The following is a 19,706-nucleotide window of genomic DNA, read 5'->3' on the forward strand; positions in this document are numbered from 1 at the left end:
TATTGATCGTGAGGCTACACCTAGCTCACACAAATTCTTTGAATACATAAAAAAAAAATTAAAATTAAGTGCCTCACAGTCTAAGTGCATAGTCAGGAATTAAGAGAGCCACTGGATAGATGGCACATAGACCTGCTTAATGAATGTCTTTGTTGTTGCATGCTCAGACGGAGAAGAAAATGTTTTTTTTTTTTTTTTCCCGGCGTCAACAAACATGTACAGGCAGGTACAGGAGAAAAAAGTGTGACTCCTTGAGTATTTAAGGGCATGAGAGAACAATGGCCTCTCATGCTCTTAAACAAGTTACGGACAAGAATGGTGACACATCACAATCAGTTCAAGAACAATGGAGGCTGCCAAAGTTATATGCAATTAGTTCTTTATTTTTTGTACAGTTGCTCAGGATCATTAAATTTTTAAGCAATTTCAAATATGATAACACACAAAATGCAGTCAGAAACAGCTATCATGAAATTTAACAGTCCTTATGTGTTTCCAGCACAATACAGGAGATGCACAAAAGGATATCCTTAAACTGCATGAACACAATATAGTACCTACCTAGCACTAAAAGTTATGCACAAGACTAAAAGTGAATCACATGATAGATACCACTATCAGACCTTCACTTATTCAATCAGAACTAAATTTATCCAGCTTGGTAGTATGAAAAGCTTTGCAATATTTTGACTTCCCCCATTTACACTTTTTCTTTAACAGCAATATGCACCTACACTGCAGAACAAAAGCATATGTACACAGCAGCCCACTCACATTTATAAAATGCTGTGCTCTGCTGAAAAAAAAAAAAAAAAAATCCAATGGCAATGGTCTCGGAAGTTAGCATGAAAAATGAAATCTCTGGCTCATGTATGCAAGCTGAGAAGCCACCATAAAACAGCATGAAAGCTTGCATGCATGCTCACAGATACTTTAAAAAAAAATCATATCAGCTTATTCAGCACACTGCTGCTGTCTTGCCATTGGCATCAAAGCTGTTGCTAGGTGCTAACCAGGAAGGCCCTTATAACACGACCAGTTAGCACAAAGCAGTGGTAATGAAATTGGCAAAGTGGCAGCAGTGCACTAAATCATGCAATAGTTGCTCAAGAATGAATATGCATCCGTAAACACAAGCAGAGGAGAAATAATAAGCTAGAAATGTTTTGCCACATTTTTTTTCACTACACTCCTATGTGACATTCTTGCGGACAGAGCCCTGCTTGCTCTTTCGAATTTCGCGAATGTCCTCTCTCAGGTCATTTAGCACATCACTTTGTCCTTCCTTCGCCAGCCGCTGTGACCAGGCCTTCATCTCCCGTTCATATCGAAGTTTGTCCTCGTCAGCTTTGTGCAGATATGGCTGCAATGAAAAACTCAGCCTGTCAACATTGCACACCAAGGTGCCTATGACTAATTGAACTTTAATTACATTTGGCATCTCTCACAAGCACACAGCATTCGAGGTTTACTAAAATTCAGATGGACATCATTAGAATATCTACACTGCTTTCAAAGATGCATGTAAAGATTAAGAGCACCACAATATCATTACAAATAAGTACTGCCGTTCTTGAAGTTTGACAATGAAAACAAAACAGGCTCCTTTCATGTGTTAACGTAACCAAGACTGTGGCATCAGAGAAGGCATGAGCTCTTTTTTTTTACACATCTGCCAGTAGAATACCAACACAAAAGTGATCAGTGGCTGCAATGTGAAAGATGACTGACCTAAAGAAAAAACTGCACCAGATCTTGGTAGCCTACAATGTACACATAGTAGAAAATGTGGAGAGAGAGGTTGTGTGTGTGCGTGTGTGTGAGAGAGAGAGACCAATTAATGATTGAATTGGTGCAAAACTGCAACAGAAAAAAAGAAAAGAGCTCTGAAATGCCAAAGTGGTTAAAGTGAAGGTGAATGATAGGGATGCTAGATAGCAAGCTTCACTATGTGTAAAGCAGGAAAAACTACATTAATTGTGTTATGCACTCAGTATAAACTTTTGCTATACTTAGTTGTGAGTTTTTTTTCATCAGCTAATCCACACATGCCATAGTGCAGCTGTAATGAAGGTTTTATTTACAATAAGTGAACAAAGCAAGGACAGTTAGCCAATGTTTACACCATGAGCTTGGAGCCAGTCTTGAGTACAAGGAGCCAGCAATGGCGTTCCAGCTGATTCATAGCTTAATATTCTTAATTAAAAATGCCCCGTTGGAAAGAACTTCAGGTAACTCAAGCCGATGGGACGACAAGAGAGTCATGGTATTGCCTGAACTGGCTGACATAAACAGACTCATGGCTGCGACAGTGGTGGTTGGAGGAAGGGATGGTTGGCACGATGAGATATCCCCGCCAGGCACGAATAGATTCTATCCATTAAAAACTTAGTTTCACCACATTTCTTCTATCTTCAGAATCATTGAAAGCATACAGCTGCAGAACAGATAAAGAATTTTCATATCTCCAGTGAGTTTTGTCGTGTTTACGAAATGTGTACTCCATTCATGCACTCTACAGGATATGAGAACATAAACAATTTCATGTCCAGCATACCTGGTAAGCACCCATTCAGTCACTTAACAAAGATCCATGCCTGATGTAAAACACCGTTGGGAACAAAGTGAACCCGTTTCATGACAATATACTAGCACCGAGAGCCAACACCCAGATGTCGACCTTAACTTTTTTTCATCAAAACACATTGCACATACTATTCAATTTTGCAGCAAAGGTCTAGCTGAAAGTGTCTCAAGATGTATATACATGTTTTAAACATTACTATTTTCACCAATACTTTCGCTTTTGATGCGCTGTCTGCTCGCATGTACAATACATAGCGCCTGCAGGGGATATAACTCATAAGAAAAGGTTGACAAAAATGCAGTATCGGCCACAGTACTCAGCAGCGAACTTTGAGTCGTAGGAACACAAATCTAGATGAAGCCTTCATACTTTGCCTTGTTTACTGCCGTGTGCTCACACTTGCACTTGCATGTTTCAGATTCAGTTTGCTGCGTAAGCAGTTTCTAGTTCACTGCTGCATAAGCAGTTCTGCTGCGTAAGCAGTTCTGCTGTCACAGAACTCATTTCTATCTCATTTCTAGTATCTCAAAGTGTTACTATAACTTGCCCACATAGCTGTGCAATTGCTCTGTTTACAGGCGAGCTCCTGCATACAGAGGATACTGCCGCATGTGCATTTAGTTTCTTGAGACGAGTGAGAACTGGTTCTATCACACTTAGTGACTTGACAAATGATTAATGAGGACGCTATCGACAGTAACATTTAATCCATGTTTTACATTAAAATTCTGGTGACTTTTTCATCATGTAGCATAATGTCCAAGATGTCCGAAGACGGCTTCTCCATTGAAGAGCCCAATTTTGGTAAACCAGAATTCAGCGGCTCCAGCTCTGCAGTTATTTGTCAGTGACGACATATAAAGTAGTGAATGGTGCTAAAATAAAGGCTTCCCAAGATCACTACATACTGCGACAAGCACCTCTGTTATTCAAAGCAGATACACACTTATTTACATTTTACCCGTGTATAGGTCACACCTGTGAGATTTGGACCCAAATTTAAATAAGAAAGGGTGGCTCTTAAATGAAAACACTATACGATGTGTCAAAAGAACATGATTTGTGCTGCAGTTTGTGTTTATGATTTTAGGGTGAAGGCAGTTGAAAGGAATCTCTTACGTGGGCACCAGAACTATGTGCTCACCTCAGACTAGACTGTCTTAGAAAGCTTAATTGAAAGTCAATTACCACAATTTTACCAATTGTCTGATCATTGCAAATTTTTTACAGGTAAGTATAGGAGGATGGTATCACTACACATTTCCTGTCTCTAAATAACTTATTATTTGTTGTGTATTGTGTGTCCACTACAATTGGCAATACCGTATTTACTCGATTGTAATACGACCGTGATTGTAATGCGAGGGGTGACTTTTCATTGCATCCACTAAGAAAAAATAAAACCGCGAAAGTAACACAACGGGTGACTTTAGTAGAGAGCTATACGGAGTAAGGATAGTAGTTTTACCGGCTGCATAAACTTGAACACATTCACTTACTAACTGAATTAACAAGCATGGTGTCAGCGCGCACAAGCAAACATGAATAGATTACACTCTATGACCACAGACAACCACTGTCAAAACGCTGGCGTGAGCAAGCGCGGCTGCAGCAGCGAGCAAAGGTTCGTGCGGTCTATCACTTCAATGAAAACTGAGCGGCGAAAGCACAGCGCATACAAAAGTCAAAGCCGTGTGGAAATCGCTTTCAAGACACGGTGCGCGCAACAGCCCAGAGCCGCGCAAAGTATAAGTATGCGGAGTAGAAGCCGCACGCCCTCTCTCCCGCACTGCCTTCCTGCTTTCCTCCTTTCGCGTGGGAGATTGAGTTGCCAGTTCTCCTTGCGCCCGGTCGCAGATGCGAGATACGCATTTGATGCCGCAGCTAAACGTTGCCTCCCCTCCCTCCCTCCCATTCCCTCATGGCCTTTCACGCGATGGAGGTGCTGCGTTTGCTCTCCGCCGTGCGTCCCTTGGGCACTTTCACTCGCACATTTCACTTGATTAAAATTGGGTGCATCATTGCACTTTTTAGACAACTTGAATTTCGGTATTCGATTGTAATGCGAGGATTGACTTCAGGTAGGAAAAATCTAGAAAAAAACTTTCGTTACAATCGAGTAAATAAGGTAACTTATGCAAAAAATGTTTCTCCTGAAAAAACGATGCCTGAGAAATCAGTGGCTGCAAAAGTTAAGAAACAGACTTACATTACACATTAGGCAGCAAGTATTCATTCAGCAGAGAGATGAAAGATGGCACTTTGAGACGAAGAAAATCATAAGAATTCATATACATGTAAACTGATATTCCTGCTGGAAGCACAAGATCAACAGATACTAATCCAACAAACTTCATTTTACCTAGAACAGCACTTTCATAATAATAAAGCGAATGTTAAGCATTTCCATTTGAGCCCATAGAACAGGTGATCGGCGGACGAATGCTACATCATGTTTATCCTCACTATGACCTCAGATTAGCAGCATTTTGCAATGAGTAGCTCCTGTGAAAGTTTCAGCTTGATCATTTGCGCATAAATTATAAAATGGTTTTTCAAATAGCTGACCTGTTTTTTCTCTTCAGACAGCTGCTTCCACATGGCACCAAGTTGAGTCATGATATCCTGAAGTTCAGAGATATAGAATGCAGAACCGTCAGTGTAAGCATGTCAGAGGAAACACAGATTTTGCTCTTTTGCACTTTTGATGAACAATATAACTATAATAGCAAAACTGTGTTTTGTTCATTTATATGTGATCTCTTTGTTGACTGTTCAAGCACCACAGGTACATCTTCCCACTTCAATTTTGACAGCAACCATGGACTCACATTTCTTAATTTACAACTTGGGTAAATATGTCAAGAATAATGCTTTTTTTATTCCTTTATTTATTTGCTGATATCAAATTGCCACAGTAAAATTGTAAAATTGAAACAGGAGGAGCTTTTCTTAATAAAAAGCTTCAAAATTCTTGACTTCATTACTTATATAATAAAATATCAGCTCAAAAATAATGATGGGTGAGCATTGAATTACATGCATCAGTGATCATTACAGCCCCATCATGTCTTTACAGAAGAAAATGGTTCAACCGCTACACGACAGTGTTACAATTTTAGTAGACTTTTGTTAGATCTAGCAGGTTTTACCCTTGTGTAATGACAAAAATGCAGTGAATTTCAACTTATTTGTTAAGCAGAAACAGTGCTTAGGGCTGAATATGAAGAGTCCTAGCAAAATTTTAGTGGATTTACAAGTACTCTTAGCAGATAAAGAAACTTTCAGCAGGACATAAATTCTCTCAGTGGATCTTTAGCGGACTAGATGTATAAGTTGCGGTCACCATAATGAAACTGTGTGAAGTCAGTAAGATTTCTTTAGAAGACTCACAGAGATAGCTGCAGAAGTTTAGACCAGTGCCAGCTAGATAGCTTTGTGCCTTGAGGATTGCAGTGATGAGATGTTAGTAGGATGATTTTTACATTGAAAAGCATGCATAGTTTAGGGAAAAAAAAAAAAAAAAAATGAGCGCGATAAGTGTCACCATTCTCTGGCTGGCACCCATGATGAGATGCATTGGTTTTCAACAAATTTCATTGAAGGCCTGGCTCTGAGCTTCAATGCACAAGGTGAACGTAGCTTGTTTTTAGGAGGCTTGGCCAACAGGTGAAAGGGTTCCTATTTCCAGTTTTACAGCATCACAATCAAAATAATTGTTACTTGCACTACTTAAAATTGTCTGTTTACTATATTTGGACGTGTTGCCCATTGGATTTTTTTTTCATAGTGGTTCACAAAATTTAGCAAGCTCAAAAAATGTTTCGCAGATTATAACGAATTTTGAATGTACTTTGAATGCAATATGTGAGGGGAAAAAAAAGGCAAAACCGATAGCAGAACAATATTAAAAAGGTAGCAATTACAGTGGCTTAAACTGAAACTGTGCAAGTATGTGCATGGCTCTCTATTGATGTACAGTATGAAGTGCACAGAATTAATGAACAATACACAAATGGGAGGCAGCATGATACCCTAGGTTCTAAAGGTGTTACTGTTGCCATATGTCTAATACTACTTCTCTTGACTGCGAGAAGTGTGAATTGGTGCAACTTTATTCCACGAAAGTGTACCAATGAAGTGCTGACAATATTACACTAGAAAGTTTTCCTCTGGCCTCATCAATTATATGTCCTTACTAGCACTAGCACACTGCGAGGCTTTGATGGCATATTATTCACCCCTTTGATATGCATTGCGATGTAGCATACCTGCCAAGTTTGGAGAAACTACATCCGGGAGATCTTCCGACTGGGGGGGGGGTCAGTCGGTTACACAACAACCCCCCCCCCCCCTAATGTCGATATCTTCAAGTACTCCCAGCCAAGTGATAGTGGATGCCCAGTTTCCATTTGCTACTAAGCTTAATATACACTAATCATTGCTTACTGTGCAGCATAAAAGTTTTGACAACAAATTTTTCTAAACACCCTGTGATTTATGTTGTATTGGTGGGATTCAACTGCACCTGCACATCCAGTGGGCCAGGATCAACACTGGCACATGAATACACCAACACCACCTCATGCCGGCTGTTTCTCTCAACTAGCACAAGCACTGGCTAACATACGGACAAAAACGGACAACAGTGGCCTTGGTTTATAGCCTCACAATAGCTGCAAGCTCCATTAGACATGGTTAGAATGGGTAATGTTGTATTTCTGTCATTTAGAGATGAAATTAACTGCTACAGTCAATACATTCATCTGTATTGCACTGTTGTCTTCAAAAGCTCTGGAGAAACTTCATCAGTGTGAGCAATAAAATGTACCAATGTTTTGATAAGTACAGCTTCATCTCCAGTACAGCTTCATCTCCACCGCACAGCGGTGAACACACTGGTAAAACTTGGCATAACACATGTGCTGCCTAAAGTGATGGCTGTTTTCCAAAGGTACGTATTAAGAAACTACAGTAAAAGTGCTCTGTACATGCTTTGCATAGCTAGCCAATCACACCATGATATACTACCAAGATTGCAACAGATGATAGCAGCAAGTGGCTTTGAATAATTACTAAGACAATACATAATAACGCTGCTCAACAGCCAAAATATTTGAGTAACATTTCACCTTGCCAAGGATTCATGATAGCCAGTGAGCCTTGAGAGTATGTTTGGGGGTATGCTTATGTGACACTTATCTAGGTCAATTACTCCCAGGGGACTCTGATCATGAGAAGGAAATTTACAGAAGAATAAAAATGGGTTGGTATGCATACAGCAGCCTTTACCAAATCCTGACTGGAAGCTTACCACTGTTGAAAAGAAAAGTGTACAATCATTGCATTCTACCGGTGCTAACTTATGAGGCAGAAACTTGGAGGTTAACACAGAAGCTCGAGAACAAGTTAGGACCATGCAGAGCGATGGAACGAAAAATGCTAGGCATAATGTTAAGAGACAAGAAGAGAGCGGTGTGGATAAGAGAGCAAATGGCAACAGCCAGTATTCTAGTTGACATTAAGAGAAAAAAATGGAGCTGGGCAGGCCATGTAATGCGTAGGGCAGATAACCGGTGGAGCATTAGAGTTTCAGAATAGGTGCCAAGGAAAGGGAAGCGCACACGAGGATGGTAGAAAATTAGGTGGGGAGATGAAATCAGGAAATTTGTAGGCGCAAGTTGGAATTAGCTAGCGCAAGACAGGGGTAGTTGGAGATCGCTGGGAGAGGCCTTCGCCCTGCAGTGGACATAAACATAGGCTGGTTGGTGGTGACAATGATGATGACACCTTGCCAATAATTCTTAAATGCAATCAACTATGAAAGGCTTTTCTAAAACACCTACCATGTTAGACAAACTAGGTGCCTATCAGACCATCAGCATACAGAGCTCCATGCTCTTGCCAATAATTATTGATACAGTGAAACAGTTTTACTAGTCCAGCCTTTAATACATGTGGCTGCAATGACCAATGACATTTTGCACTAGTAATGAATGGGCACACAACACTGCCAGCTACTAAGACGCATGTTCTCTCAACTTGTGGATAGTATTTTGTATCATGGTAACAAATCTTTGCCTGATCCATCCTGCTGGCTGTGACATCACAATTGCATAAACAGTCATGACAGTATGGAGATCTGAACAGAATGCCACCCATGTACTTTTTTGCAGAGCAGTTCAACTACATGCCTGCCTTTTCTTTGAAGGCTTTATTATCTTCTTCACTTCTGCTTTGCAGAAGCTTACATACTAATTTAGTTTTACAAAAAATAGAAGCACTTGGTGAGAACTAAAGCTGTAGATCCACGAAACTTTTGTGGATCCTTACATTGTGTGATGCAAGGAAATTCAAACTATAGTAGACAATTACAGACAGGAAAACAGTGCAGCTGAAGAGGGATTATCATGATATATATGGCTCCAGGGCCATATTTTGTAACTATGTCTTCCACTCGATTCTAAGCCACTCTTATCATTCACCGTTCATGGCCAGCTGATCCCGCTGATAATGCAAGTGGAGGTAGCTCTAACCACTGACAAAGTCCAGCAAGGAATAGCATTGGAAAAGGCATCGCAGTATTTCCTTCAGAAAAAAACATCTGCCGTAACATTAAAAAAACACCTATTTTCCCCATGGTAGGGAAAGAGTTAAGCTTGCCCACACTACTCGGCCCCTATGGACCAGGTGGATGTCCGCCACCTTGACAAACTTCAGGCACACTGCAAGCTCTACGTTTCACGGGCAGGAATACATGCAGCCAACTCAGAAGCTTATACTCAGTTTCATACTTAGCAGGTGACACTGCAGAAGCTATACAAGCAGTAGTGCTGCCCTAGGATTCTCACTCCGAATGTTCCGCAGCACAGTTTCTCATCTGTAATGCTTTCTATTGTATAACTACTTCATATATTACAACTATAACTTGTAGACACAAGGTTACATCAAATTATGTATTATTCGTGCAACTTTGTGTCTCTAATATGTGACGTACTAGAACTATGTTTTGGTCACAGGCGCAAGCAGTGCTCTGCGGCTGCTATGCACGGAAATGTGTCACTCCAATCGTTCGGTCGTAAATAGGTTCAGATCTACGACACTTTCCATGTAATGAATATGTCGTAATTTGCAACATAAAAGTAAATGTTACTTAATGTTACATCGAATTACATTATGCATGCCTAGATCTTTATTTCATATGTGACGCACTACTTTTTGGTCACAAATGCACTTCAGGTAGTGATGCGAGCCCTCACAACCTCTCTGCACAAATGTAGCTGCCATGGTGCATGCTCACTAAACCTCTTGTGCAGCAGAACATGCTTCCGTCAGATTTCTATTCTGGAACGGCGCTATGGGAGCATGTACAGGCACGTGTAGTGGTATAGCTCACCCATTATGCTATGCCAAATGGCCCTGTTCTTAGCCCACAGATGTCGCTGCATTATGCATATTACATCATGCTATAGTCACACTATTTTTCTTTTGAGTTGTAAAGGTCCTCCTTACATCATATTCATGCAAATACAGTAATTAGGGAGCACTGCTTTTGTAGGTTGCTCAAATTTATGTTTGGAGCATGGTTCTTCTTCTTGGTACTTGTACAAAATAAAACCAAGACAATGGTCAAGGTAATCAAACAACAGCTACTCATCTTGTACAATGTTTGCTGCTCACATACAACTTGACCTCACATATGATCACATCATTTTTAACCCCTGTACTTCTAATTAACAATGCTGCACATTTTTGCTTTCATTTATTGCCACTTAATACTTTTAAACAATGCTTTTGTGAAATACAAGCTGAAAAAAAAAAAGAAAGGAGAAAAACAAAAAACAAAAGGAAAGCTATAACTTGCAATGATACTAGTCAGAATGTACTGTTTGGCTAGTTTATCGTCATGGCAAAACATAATGGTAGATACTTTGGCTTGCTGAGATGGCATAATTAGCTCTAAAGCATAACAGGCAACAGAAGAAGAGGGGGCAACACACAGCACTGTGTCATCCCCCCTTTGCCTGTGTGTGTCCAAACAGCTACTAGTACATTTATTTTTGTGATCGAAACAGAACAGTCCATATAGTTAAATAACACCTATTCAATTCATATAATTTAATAACACCTATTTAAAACAGAAGACACTACAGTTTTTCACATAGGTGACAAGATGCTAAATATCTGTTAAAAGGGAGGCATTCCTAGCTCTTTTTGCTGCTGCCCTAATGTGGAATGAACGCCTACCTGTGGGGATGGAACCTCACTTTTACTAGGCAGCTTCCCTAGGAACCATGAAGAAATACTGCTGCCAACTGCACTCTGGAGAAGAGATGGAGCAATTGCAGGTGATTCATGAATTTAGTTGCACACAAAAATAGTACTGTGTTTTTCTTTTATATCTGTTTATGTCAAATCAAATTCTGAACAATACCATAACTTTTGTGTAGTGCAGTGTTTGCAACAAAATGCAGCCAATAACCTGTTAGAATGAAGAGGAAAGGGATAGTGTTGACTATGCTTCATCATTTACCACCTCAACACTACTGCCAAGAAGTTATGAAAAGCAGTAGATGGTTCTATCATCAGACAAACAAATTAAAATTGTGTAGTGGGTCTCAGTAAGTTTGCAGCAGATTATTCTGGGACTGACAGCACCGAACCACACTAGCAAGCTTAATAGCCTTTATGATGCATAGGCATGTACATGTATAGTGGCCATGAATATGTTAACCACAAAAGGAATGAGTTGATAAAGACATATCTGAAGGATACAGTCCCGCTGGTACCAACTATTACTACTCTTAAATGTTTGCTCTGACAAGAATATAGCCACCCCATTCCTCCCCTTGAGTTCAAATATTAGTCTCAGTACGTATATTTATACAATGCTTACTATTAACAAATAGCAGTGACAGTGCATGCCAAGAGTGGATAAGAAAAATGATAAAGGGCATATGAGGCTATGCAGACGATATTGGTTGGGAAGTAATGAAACTTTCAAAGTACAGTCAAACCAAAATATAAAAAACTCAGATATAACAAATCATTGAGTGACATAGCGCCTGCTATAATGAAACTGAATAATGCGGGATCCAAAACAGTACCAAATTCTTGTTTGCATGTGCCTCAGAATATGTATTCCGATACAAAAAAATCTAGTATGGCCGCCAACAGACTTTTTAGACCTACGCAACAATTCGGTGCTAGGCTCAACAAAGGAGAGGCCCATGTGGCCAGTTGTCAGATACACCGGGTACAAGTGGCTTGTCATTGGACACACATGGTGTCTCGCCTCCAGGTGCACTGCACTCGCAGACAACTTTTCTGGCTATGAATTGAAGGCGACGTGTATAGAGCGAAGTAATATTCAAGGAACGAAGTGCACAAGAGGGTGAAAAGTTGCAATCATAACGGTGACATATAAATCTTACAGCTGTTTTCTGAATCGCTTCCAGTCTGTTAATCTCACACTGCTTATCTCCAAACGACAGATGCATTGTCAACAACAGGACGGATTAGCGATTTATACAACCTTTGTCTGTAAAGTTCTGAGACTGAGTCCATTAAAAAAAATGCGTTTAACACTGAAATAATTTGTGCAGCACCCCTTCAAAATAGTCTCCCTTGCAGCCTATACAGAGCTTCCAACGCTTCTTGAAGTCTTGGAAACAGTTGGAAAACGCTCCTTTTGGCAGGGCTGTCAGCTCCTTTGCTGTGGCGTCTTGAATGGCCTCCACGCTCCCCATCCAGCGACCTTTTAGGGCTCTCTTCACACAAAGAAACAGGAAAAAATTGCATGGGGAGTGGTCAGGCAAGTATGGCAGATCTTTCTCGATGCCAGAGAGCTTGTGGACCGCCATTCGGCGCTCTGCCTCTTTGTTTGAGGATCGTATTGAAAACACCATGTTTCGTCTTCAGCAATGATGCTGTCGACGAATGCAGCATCCTTCTCTGCCTCGGAGAGCAAATCAGCGCTCACTGATGCCCGCGTGTCCTTCTGGTCCTGTGTGAGGGAGTGCGGTACAAGTCTGGCATTCAGCTTTTGTTTCCCCAAGTTCTCATGCAAAATTTGGTGGCATGTTGTCTTACTAATGTCGAGAGCATCCGATAGCATGCGGAGTGTAATGGTGCGGTCTTGCTGCACGATCTCCCTGATCCGAGCCACGTTGTTTTCATTCCATGAGGTTGCAGGGCACCTCTACCTTGTGTCGTCTTCCACCGACGTTCTCCCTGAAACGAACCTCTTGTGCCACTCGAAAACTCGCGCCCGCGATAATGTCTCGTTGCCGTAAGCGTCACGAGGGAGCTTATACGTTTGTGTGGCTGTCTTGCCAAGCTTCACACAGAATTTTATGTTTACACGCTGTTCGAGGTGGACATCCATCTCGCCCCTTTCACTCACAGTAGAATGCGCAGACGAGCCGCCGTGGTTGCTCAGTGGCTATGGTGTTGGGCTGCTGAGCACGAGGTCGCAGGATCGAATCCCGGCCACGGCAGCCACATTTCGATGGGGGCGAAATGCAAAAACACCTGTGTACCTAGATTTAGTTGCACGTTAAAGAACCCCAGGTGGTCTAAATTTCTGGAGTCCCCCACTACGGCGTGCCTCATAATCAGATCGTGGTTTTGGCACGTAAAACCCCATAATTAAATTTTTTGAATGCGCAGACTAAAGACAACGTATTTTTCTACATGTAGTGCCATCTAGCCTAGCGGCTGCCACAGCAATTAACATAAATAGCTCAGGTTAGCCCGGAAAGATGGCGCTACACATACGCACCAACATTTGTTTTGGGGAATCATTTCTAAAAGAAAATAAATCAGTCTCGAAACTTTATGGACAAAGGTTGTATAACAGTAGCTTAGTATCTTTTGGAGAGTTGGATAGTGTATGACGCAGGTAACCTAATTTTCTTAGTGCTTTGTTACATATGTAATTAATGTGTTTTGACCATAACATGTATGCGTAAAAATGACACCGAGATACTTATACTCAGATGCCCTACCCACGGCACGGTTATTGAAGAAGTAATAAAAAAGAGAAGAAAAAAATTTGTTACAGAAGGACATAAGGACGGTTTTATCAAAATTAATGTTCATTTGCCAGGTATTGCACCAACTGCAAAACCTAGCAAATGACTCCTGGAGGCGGTAATTATCATCAGAATATTTAATCACTTCATATAAAACACAATCATCGGTGTAAAGACGTGTTAGCAGAGATGTTTACAGGCAAATCATTTATGTAGATTAAGAAAAGCAGTGGCCCAAGAACGGAGCCTTGGGGCACTCCAGATGTCACATCAATGGCAGTAGAGTTGGTCGAGCTGTAAGAAACAAACTGTGAGCAAAGTGAAAGAAAGCATGAAATCCAATGAACCAGCTGAGGATTATAGTACAGTGTTAAGTTTGGCAAGGAGTTTAGAATGTAATACTGTGTCAAATGCTTTCGAGAAATCTATAAAAGTAGTGTCAACGTGGTTGCCAACATCAAGGTTAAGGAAAATGTCATGCGTAAACTCAACTAACTGCGTTGTCGTACTAAAACTGCGCCTAAACCCATGCTGTATGTTAGATAGTAGATTATGCGATTCCAGAAAAAGCATGATGTGATTATGAATGATGTGTTCCAAGATTTTGCATGACTGTGATGTCAATGAAATCGGTCTGTAGTTTGACAAAGACTGCTTATCACCAGATTTATAAAGCGGAAGCACTTTAGCTAAATTACATGAGCAAGGAACAGTGGCAGATGATAAAGATTTATTGAATATGACCGTCAGATATCTTGATGACCACAAGGAATAGGGAACCAAGAATGCATTGTGTATCCCGTCCGGTCTGATGCATTTCTTGGTATCCAAGTTTATTATAAGGTTAAGAATACCTTCATTGTTTATGTTGACGTCACTGATTGCTTCAGAAAAAGCTATATTGGTGAGAGAAGGAATGAAGTTGTTATCAGGAAGAACATGGACTGAAAATACTTGTTGAAAGCATCTGATATTACTGACGGATCGCTGATGACGTCATTATCAATTTTGAAAGAAGTGGGTGAAGCATCGTGAGGTAAAATAGAAGACCAAAATTTACGAGGGTTATTTTTTAATAGATCAGGCAGTTGAACCCGAAAAAAGAAATCTTTAGCCGTTTGCAGCCAGAAGTTAAGTTCATTCTTGGCCTTGTGAAACCTGTCCAGGGTTATGGGATCGTTGCTCCGTTTAGAACGCCTAAGTCTATGGACACGACGAGATAAATGCAATATGTCGCGAGTGATCCAGGGAAGGTTAGCATTACTTTTCTTAGTTTTAATGGGCACAAATCGTTGGGTACATGACTTGACAAGATCGTCAAAGTATTTAACTAGACAATTTACATCCTGACTGTCTGACAAAGAACAAAACGTATCGAAATAATCAGCTAAAAGATCAGTAATGGAATTGTTGTCCGCATGAGTGAAGTCAGGGAAGCTAGTAAATGTATAGGGTGAATTGGAGGTTGGACAAGAGAGTGATAACAAAATGCCTTTATGATCAGAGAGTCCCTCAATTACCTCGCAAGAGAAGTCCGTTTTCGCTAGGTCAGCGCTTAAGAAAACTAAGTCCAGGATGGAACTTAACCTAGTTGCGCTAGAAACAACTTGAGTGAGCCCAAAGGACAAGGAAATATTTATTATTTCGTTACAAATTGCCACATTGCGACTTGTTGCATTTAATGATGGCCAGTGGATGCCGGGAGCGTTGAAATCACCCATGCATATAAATCGTGATGAAGCAATGTTAGTTTGGCACATAAAATTTGCAATAGCATGAAGGACATGAAGGGAAGAACCGGGCGGACGATATATAATGCTAGTTACAATAAACTGATTATTCAGGAAAATTTTATACCACACGGATTCTGTATCTGGGGGCGAAGGCAAAACTGAGAAACGAAGATCCGAACGGATAAACAATGCGCCGCCGCCGCCAATGCCGTGAATCCTGTCAAGGCGCATGGCAGTAAAACCAGGAGGAGTAAACTCTGAGTCATAAATATTACTATGTAACCATGACTCAGTGATGCCAATAACATGAGGGGAATAAACAGAAATAAGAAACAGTAAATCTGGAAGTTATTTAACAATACTGCAAACGTTAATGTTCAAAACGATGAGATTATCAAGATGGCCAGAACAAGGTCAGGTAGAGGATGAGCCGGGAGTCAAAGACATAGGCACATAAGGTAGTGGTTGATTAGATACTTTTACTAATGTGTTTGAACTGTCATCCCAGTTATAACGAACCTTGTCAATGAACGCATGATTGTATCTTAACTTTACGACAGAATCGTTGTTACAAAAAGGAGTTGATGCTTCCCAGATTTTTTTTCTGAATAGATCTAATCCTTGCAGAGAAATCTTCTGTAATGAAGAAATTTGAGCCCTTGAGTTTATAAGCGTTTTTTAGAACCACGATTTCGTCGTTAAAGCCTGAAAGCTTCAAAATTTGGGATGTCTTTGATTAGCTTCAGAAAATCACATCAAGTTGACTGTGTTTGCCTTCGCTAATGTAGAGGAGGAAGGTCCGTGAAGCCGAAACTGAAACTGGGGCCAAACTCGCACTGACTACTTTGGATACAATATGTGTTCAGAAGTTCCGCCCCCATAGCTTTCACTTCATAGCCAAGAAAAGTTGTCCGTGAGTATAAGTACCTTTAGAAAACACTGTCTTTGCCAGATTCACTTTCGTCAAAACAAAGGAAGCTGGAGCGCACCAATCAGTGAAGAAGAAAGCCATGCTAGAGGCTGGTTCTGTGAACTTGGCATACAAAGGCTTTGTCACCGACAACGTGGCTCTTGAATTTAGAACAGTGTAAGAATGAACAGGGATGGTAGTGAATGCACGCAGCACTGCCCGTCCCTTGTACTGTTCTAAACTCGAGCTCTTAAACGAACAAGTCCAAATTCTGATATTGTCAACTAGGAACTGCAGATGATGTACAGGGATTGTTCAAGTGCATTGTGTGACTAGTTGGTTCCCAGAAGATATGACGTTCTGTGTCTGCTGTGCCAAAGGTCACAGCGTGCTTGGGGGGTTGACAATATAAGTGTGGAAGGCCGGGCGCCACTTTCTGCCGGGTGCCACTTTCTGCGACCTGCCCTCACCCAAGCTGAGGCCCTGATAGCCTCGAGAAAGGGAGAGCGTATTGGTGGGCAGAAGAAACACAAACGAAATCAGGTTCGAGACAGGACTTTGGAGTGTTCACATTGGTGAAGACAGGAATGTCTTTGTTGTGGACACTCATAGAAACAGGAGAAGGTGAGAAGAGACAATGATTACACTAGGAGATGAGATGACAATGGGAGGAGAAAATGCAGTAAATGTGTTAAAAATGTTACCCACTACTGTAGCAACTATAGTCTAGGCAATATCTTCAGCGTGCGGTGCATAGTTAAACAAAACCTGAACCTAAGTTTCACATTCCCCTGTGGCACCGTGATCTCTGCAAAAGCAATTTACAGTCACCCACTCTTAATACAAACACGGCACAGCGTAGCTGCACATCGAAGCTAAGTAATGCAGGTGCACAAGGGCTTGGACGTGGGGCTTCGTGTCGTCTGCTAAAGTGCAGGAGTGCGCCACACTTTAGCAGACGACACGAAGCCCCACCTCCAAGCCCCTGTGTGCCTGTGCTGCGTAGCTTCAATGTGCGGCCACGTCGTGTGCACAGGCACTCAGCGGAACACGGCCATGCTGCACTGTGTTTGTGGAGAGAGTGGACAACCCTGTACAAGTAGAAATTTTTGATGCCATAAAATGTACCGCTAAATGTTTTGGAGATGATTCATGAATGCAATGCTGCAAACATGGCAGCCGTGAACAAAGTTGCCACCAAGTCGACTCTGTACCAAGCTGCAACTTTGGTTGCAGAGTACTGATAAGTAGCGCTGGTTAGGCCTAGTAGCCTAAGCATGCATGAGCTAGACTGATGGCAGTAGTAGTGGAGTTCACATTGACATTCAGCCCCCTCTATGCCTGAAAAATCGCTCGCCGGCTGTACTCCGCAAGAGCAACTTGAAATGGCCCATTCTGCACACATGTGCGTGTTTCGGTCAAGAGCTTGGCTTATTTGGACAGTAGCAGGCAAACCAACATGTCAATCCCACATGATCACATCGATTGCAGGTGCTGCATCTACTTAAGTGGCACATTGTGAGTGCAAGTTTTTCCTATACTCCATACCTAGCAGGCAATGCTATGAAGGCTAGGGAGACCTCTCTGTTCGCATCCGCGACCAAGACGTAATGCGTTACGTATGAAAGAAGAATATTAGGTACGCGCCATGTAATTAACAGTATTAGGTCTCGTACTTTTAAGTCGCAAAACACGAGCTATTTATTACATGAAATGTGTCGAAGATCTAAATCTATTTACTACCACACCAGCGGAGCAGCATGTTTCTGCGACCAGCAGCCACAGTGCATCATTTGCAACCAAAACATAGTGCGTCGCCTGCTAGTAGCACAGACACGCATAACTAATGTGTAATTTGACATCAACTTGTGTCCACAAATAGCAGTTGTAAGATACGAAGTAGTAATTTAAAAAAGAATAGTTGCAGGTCATGAACAACTGCACCGCGAAACATGCAGAGTGAGACTTCTACGGCGGCACTACTTGTGTGGCTTCCGCAGTGTTGGATCCCATGTATGAAATGGAGTATAGTTCACTCTACACTAATGTATCATGCATTGCACTCCAGGTGCCATTAGGCATTTATTCAATCAGTCTTCATGTCACACCTGCAAAGCCAGTTTAAGCAGGTGCTCAAGAGTGACATCAAATGTTCCGTCCTTATTTCTCTCATACACAGCAGATGAAGCTTCTAGTTCAGTACCATGCTCGTGTGTGGGTTTCCCCTTGTTCTCATCGAGCTTATATGTAGTGCGTTGTACTCGAGATGGCATTACATGTTCTATTACACATATTGTAGGGGAGGTTCACATCACTATCGTGCTGTATAAAACCTGGTGCTTACAGTGTATGTGTCAGTGTGCTTCTATGGCCTCTTAGCAAGTGCCAACAAGTGCACAAATCAAAATGTTAAAAGCATGCATTAGGTGATCAATGCTTCCCATTAACGTAGATTCCCACAATGTGTGGAATCCGTGACACTTTTTACCCCGCCGATATCTGCATAATGAATAATGGATAGAGCGATGGTATTTTCATGTCTGATATGACTTCATTGTGACAAGGTTCAACTGCAGTATTCATCGCTATTTCTTTATTAAAATGCATCATACTGTCCAAAGCTCGTGGTGATCACGTCAGAAAACAGTGAAGCAGACGTTGTGTCGACTTTGAGCTTTAGCTATGCCAACCAGAAGATGGATGTTGAGGAGCAGTGTTGCCAGAAAAGTAGGCAGTGCGAGCACGACTGCACAACATTTTTGGTCTTATAGAAAAAATACAGTGGAATGGAATACAAGGAACCAATGGTTTTGCGGTGATGCTGTGTAATTTCCAGGAGCCTTCAACATTCAAAGTAATAGGATATTATATTCATTCAATTCCTTGCTTCAACATAGTATTTGTCTGAAGCTGTGCAAGACACAAGATGGCTGCTAAGAAAATGAACATGTCAACAAATGTCACCTAGACAGCCTCATTGGTCAATGATGGCACAATGCCAGATGCTCAAATTAGTACAGTTAAACCTCAATTTAAAGAAACCATCTTTTAATGAAACTTTAAACTTAATGAAGTGCTATCGATTCCATGACGCATATTTCTATAGCCCAACGCATTAAATATACCTAAAGCAAAGAAAGTTTACTTGACATCTCATGCAATTTAACAAGATTTTTTCCGAAATATGAGTAAATATCAGAGAAATAGGGGTATGCCGGGTTTTAGTATAGGTGATGGTTGCCAGTGACCTGTTAATTACTGTTCCCATGAAGGAACAGAAGACAGTCAATGGGTTCGCTGTTTACTATAAGTGCGACAAGTGCGTATGCATGCCTGCCAACCTGTGAACACCTTTCATTGGATACCGTATTTACTCGCATAATGAATGCACTTTTTCTCCCGAAAAATATGCGAAAGTGTGTGTGTGTGGGGGCGGGGTG

General features: G+C 41.3%; 1 protein-coding gene across 1 annotated transcript in view; it reads right to left on the reverse strand.

Moving 5' to 3' along the window:
* Positions 1–336: 336 nt before the first annotated feature.
* Positions 337–19,706, reverse strand: part of LOC119436412 (transcription factor A, mitochondrial-like) — a 35,808-nt gene continuing 16,438 nt past the window's right edge. The window contains exons 6-8 of the mRNA XM_037703254.2: positions 10,835–10,909; positions 5,156–5,212; positions 337–1,363 (exon numbers count right to left, since the gene is read on the reverse strand). Coding sequence (XP_037559182.1) covers positions 1,193–1,363; positions 5,156–5,212; positions 10,835–10,909 — 303 coding nt within the window. The 3' untranslated portion in view covers positions 337–1,192. The remainder of the gene's footprint in view (positions 1,364–5,155; positions 5,213–10,834; positions 10,910–19,706) is intronic.

This window comes from Dermacentor silvarum, chromosome 1, assembly GCF_013339745.2.
Source record: "Dermacentor silvarum isolate Dsil-2018 chromosome 1, BIME_Dsil_1.4, whole genome shotgun sequence".
NCBI classification, from domain to species: domain Eukaryota; kingdom Metazoa; phylum Arthropoda; class Arachnida; order Ixodida; family Ixodidae; genus Dermacentor; species Dermacentor silvarum.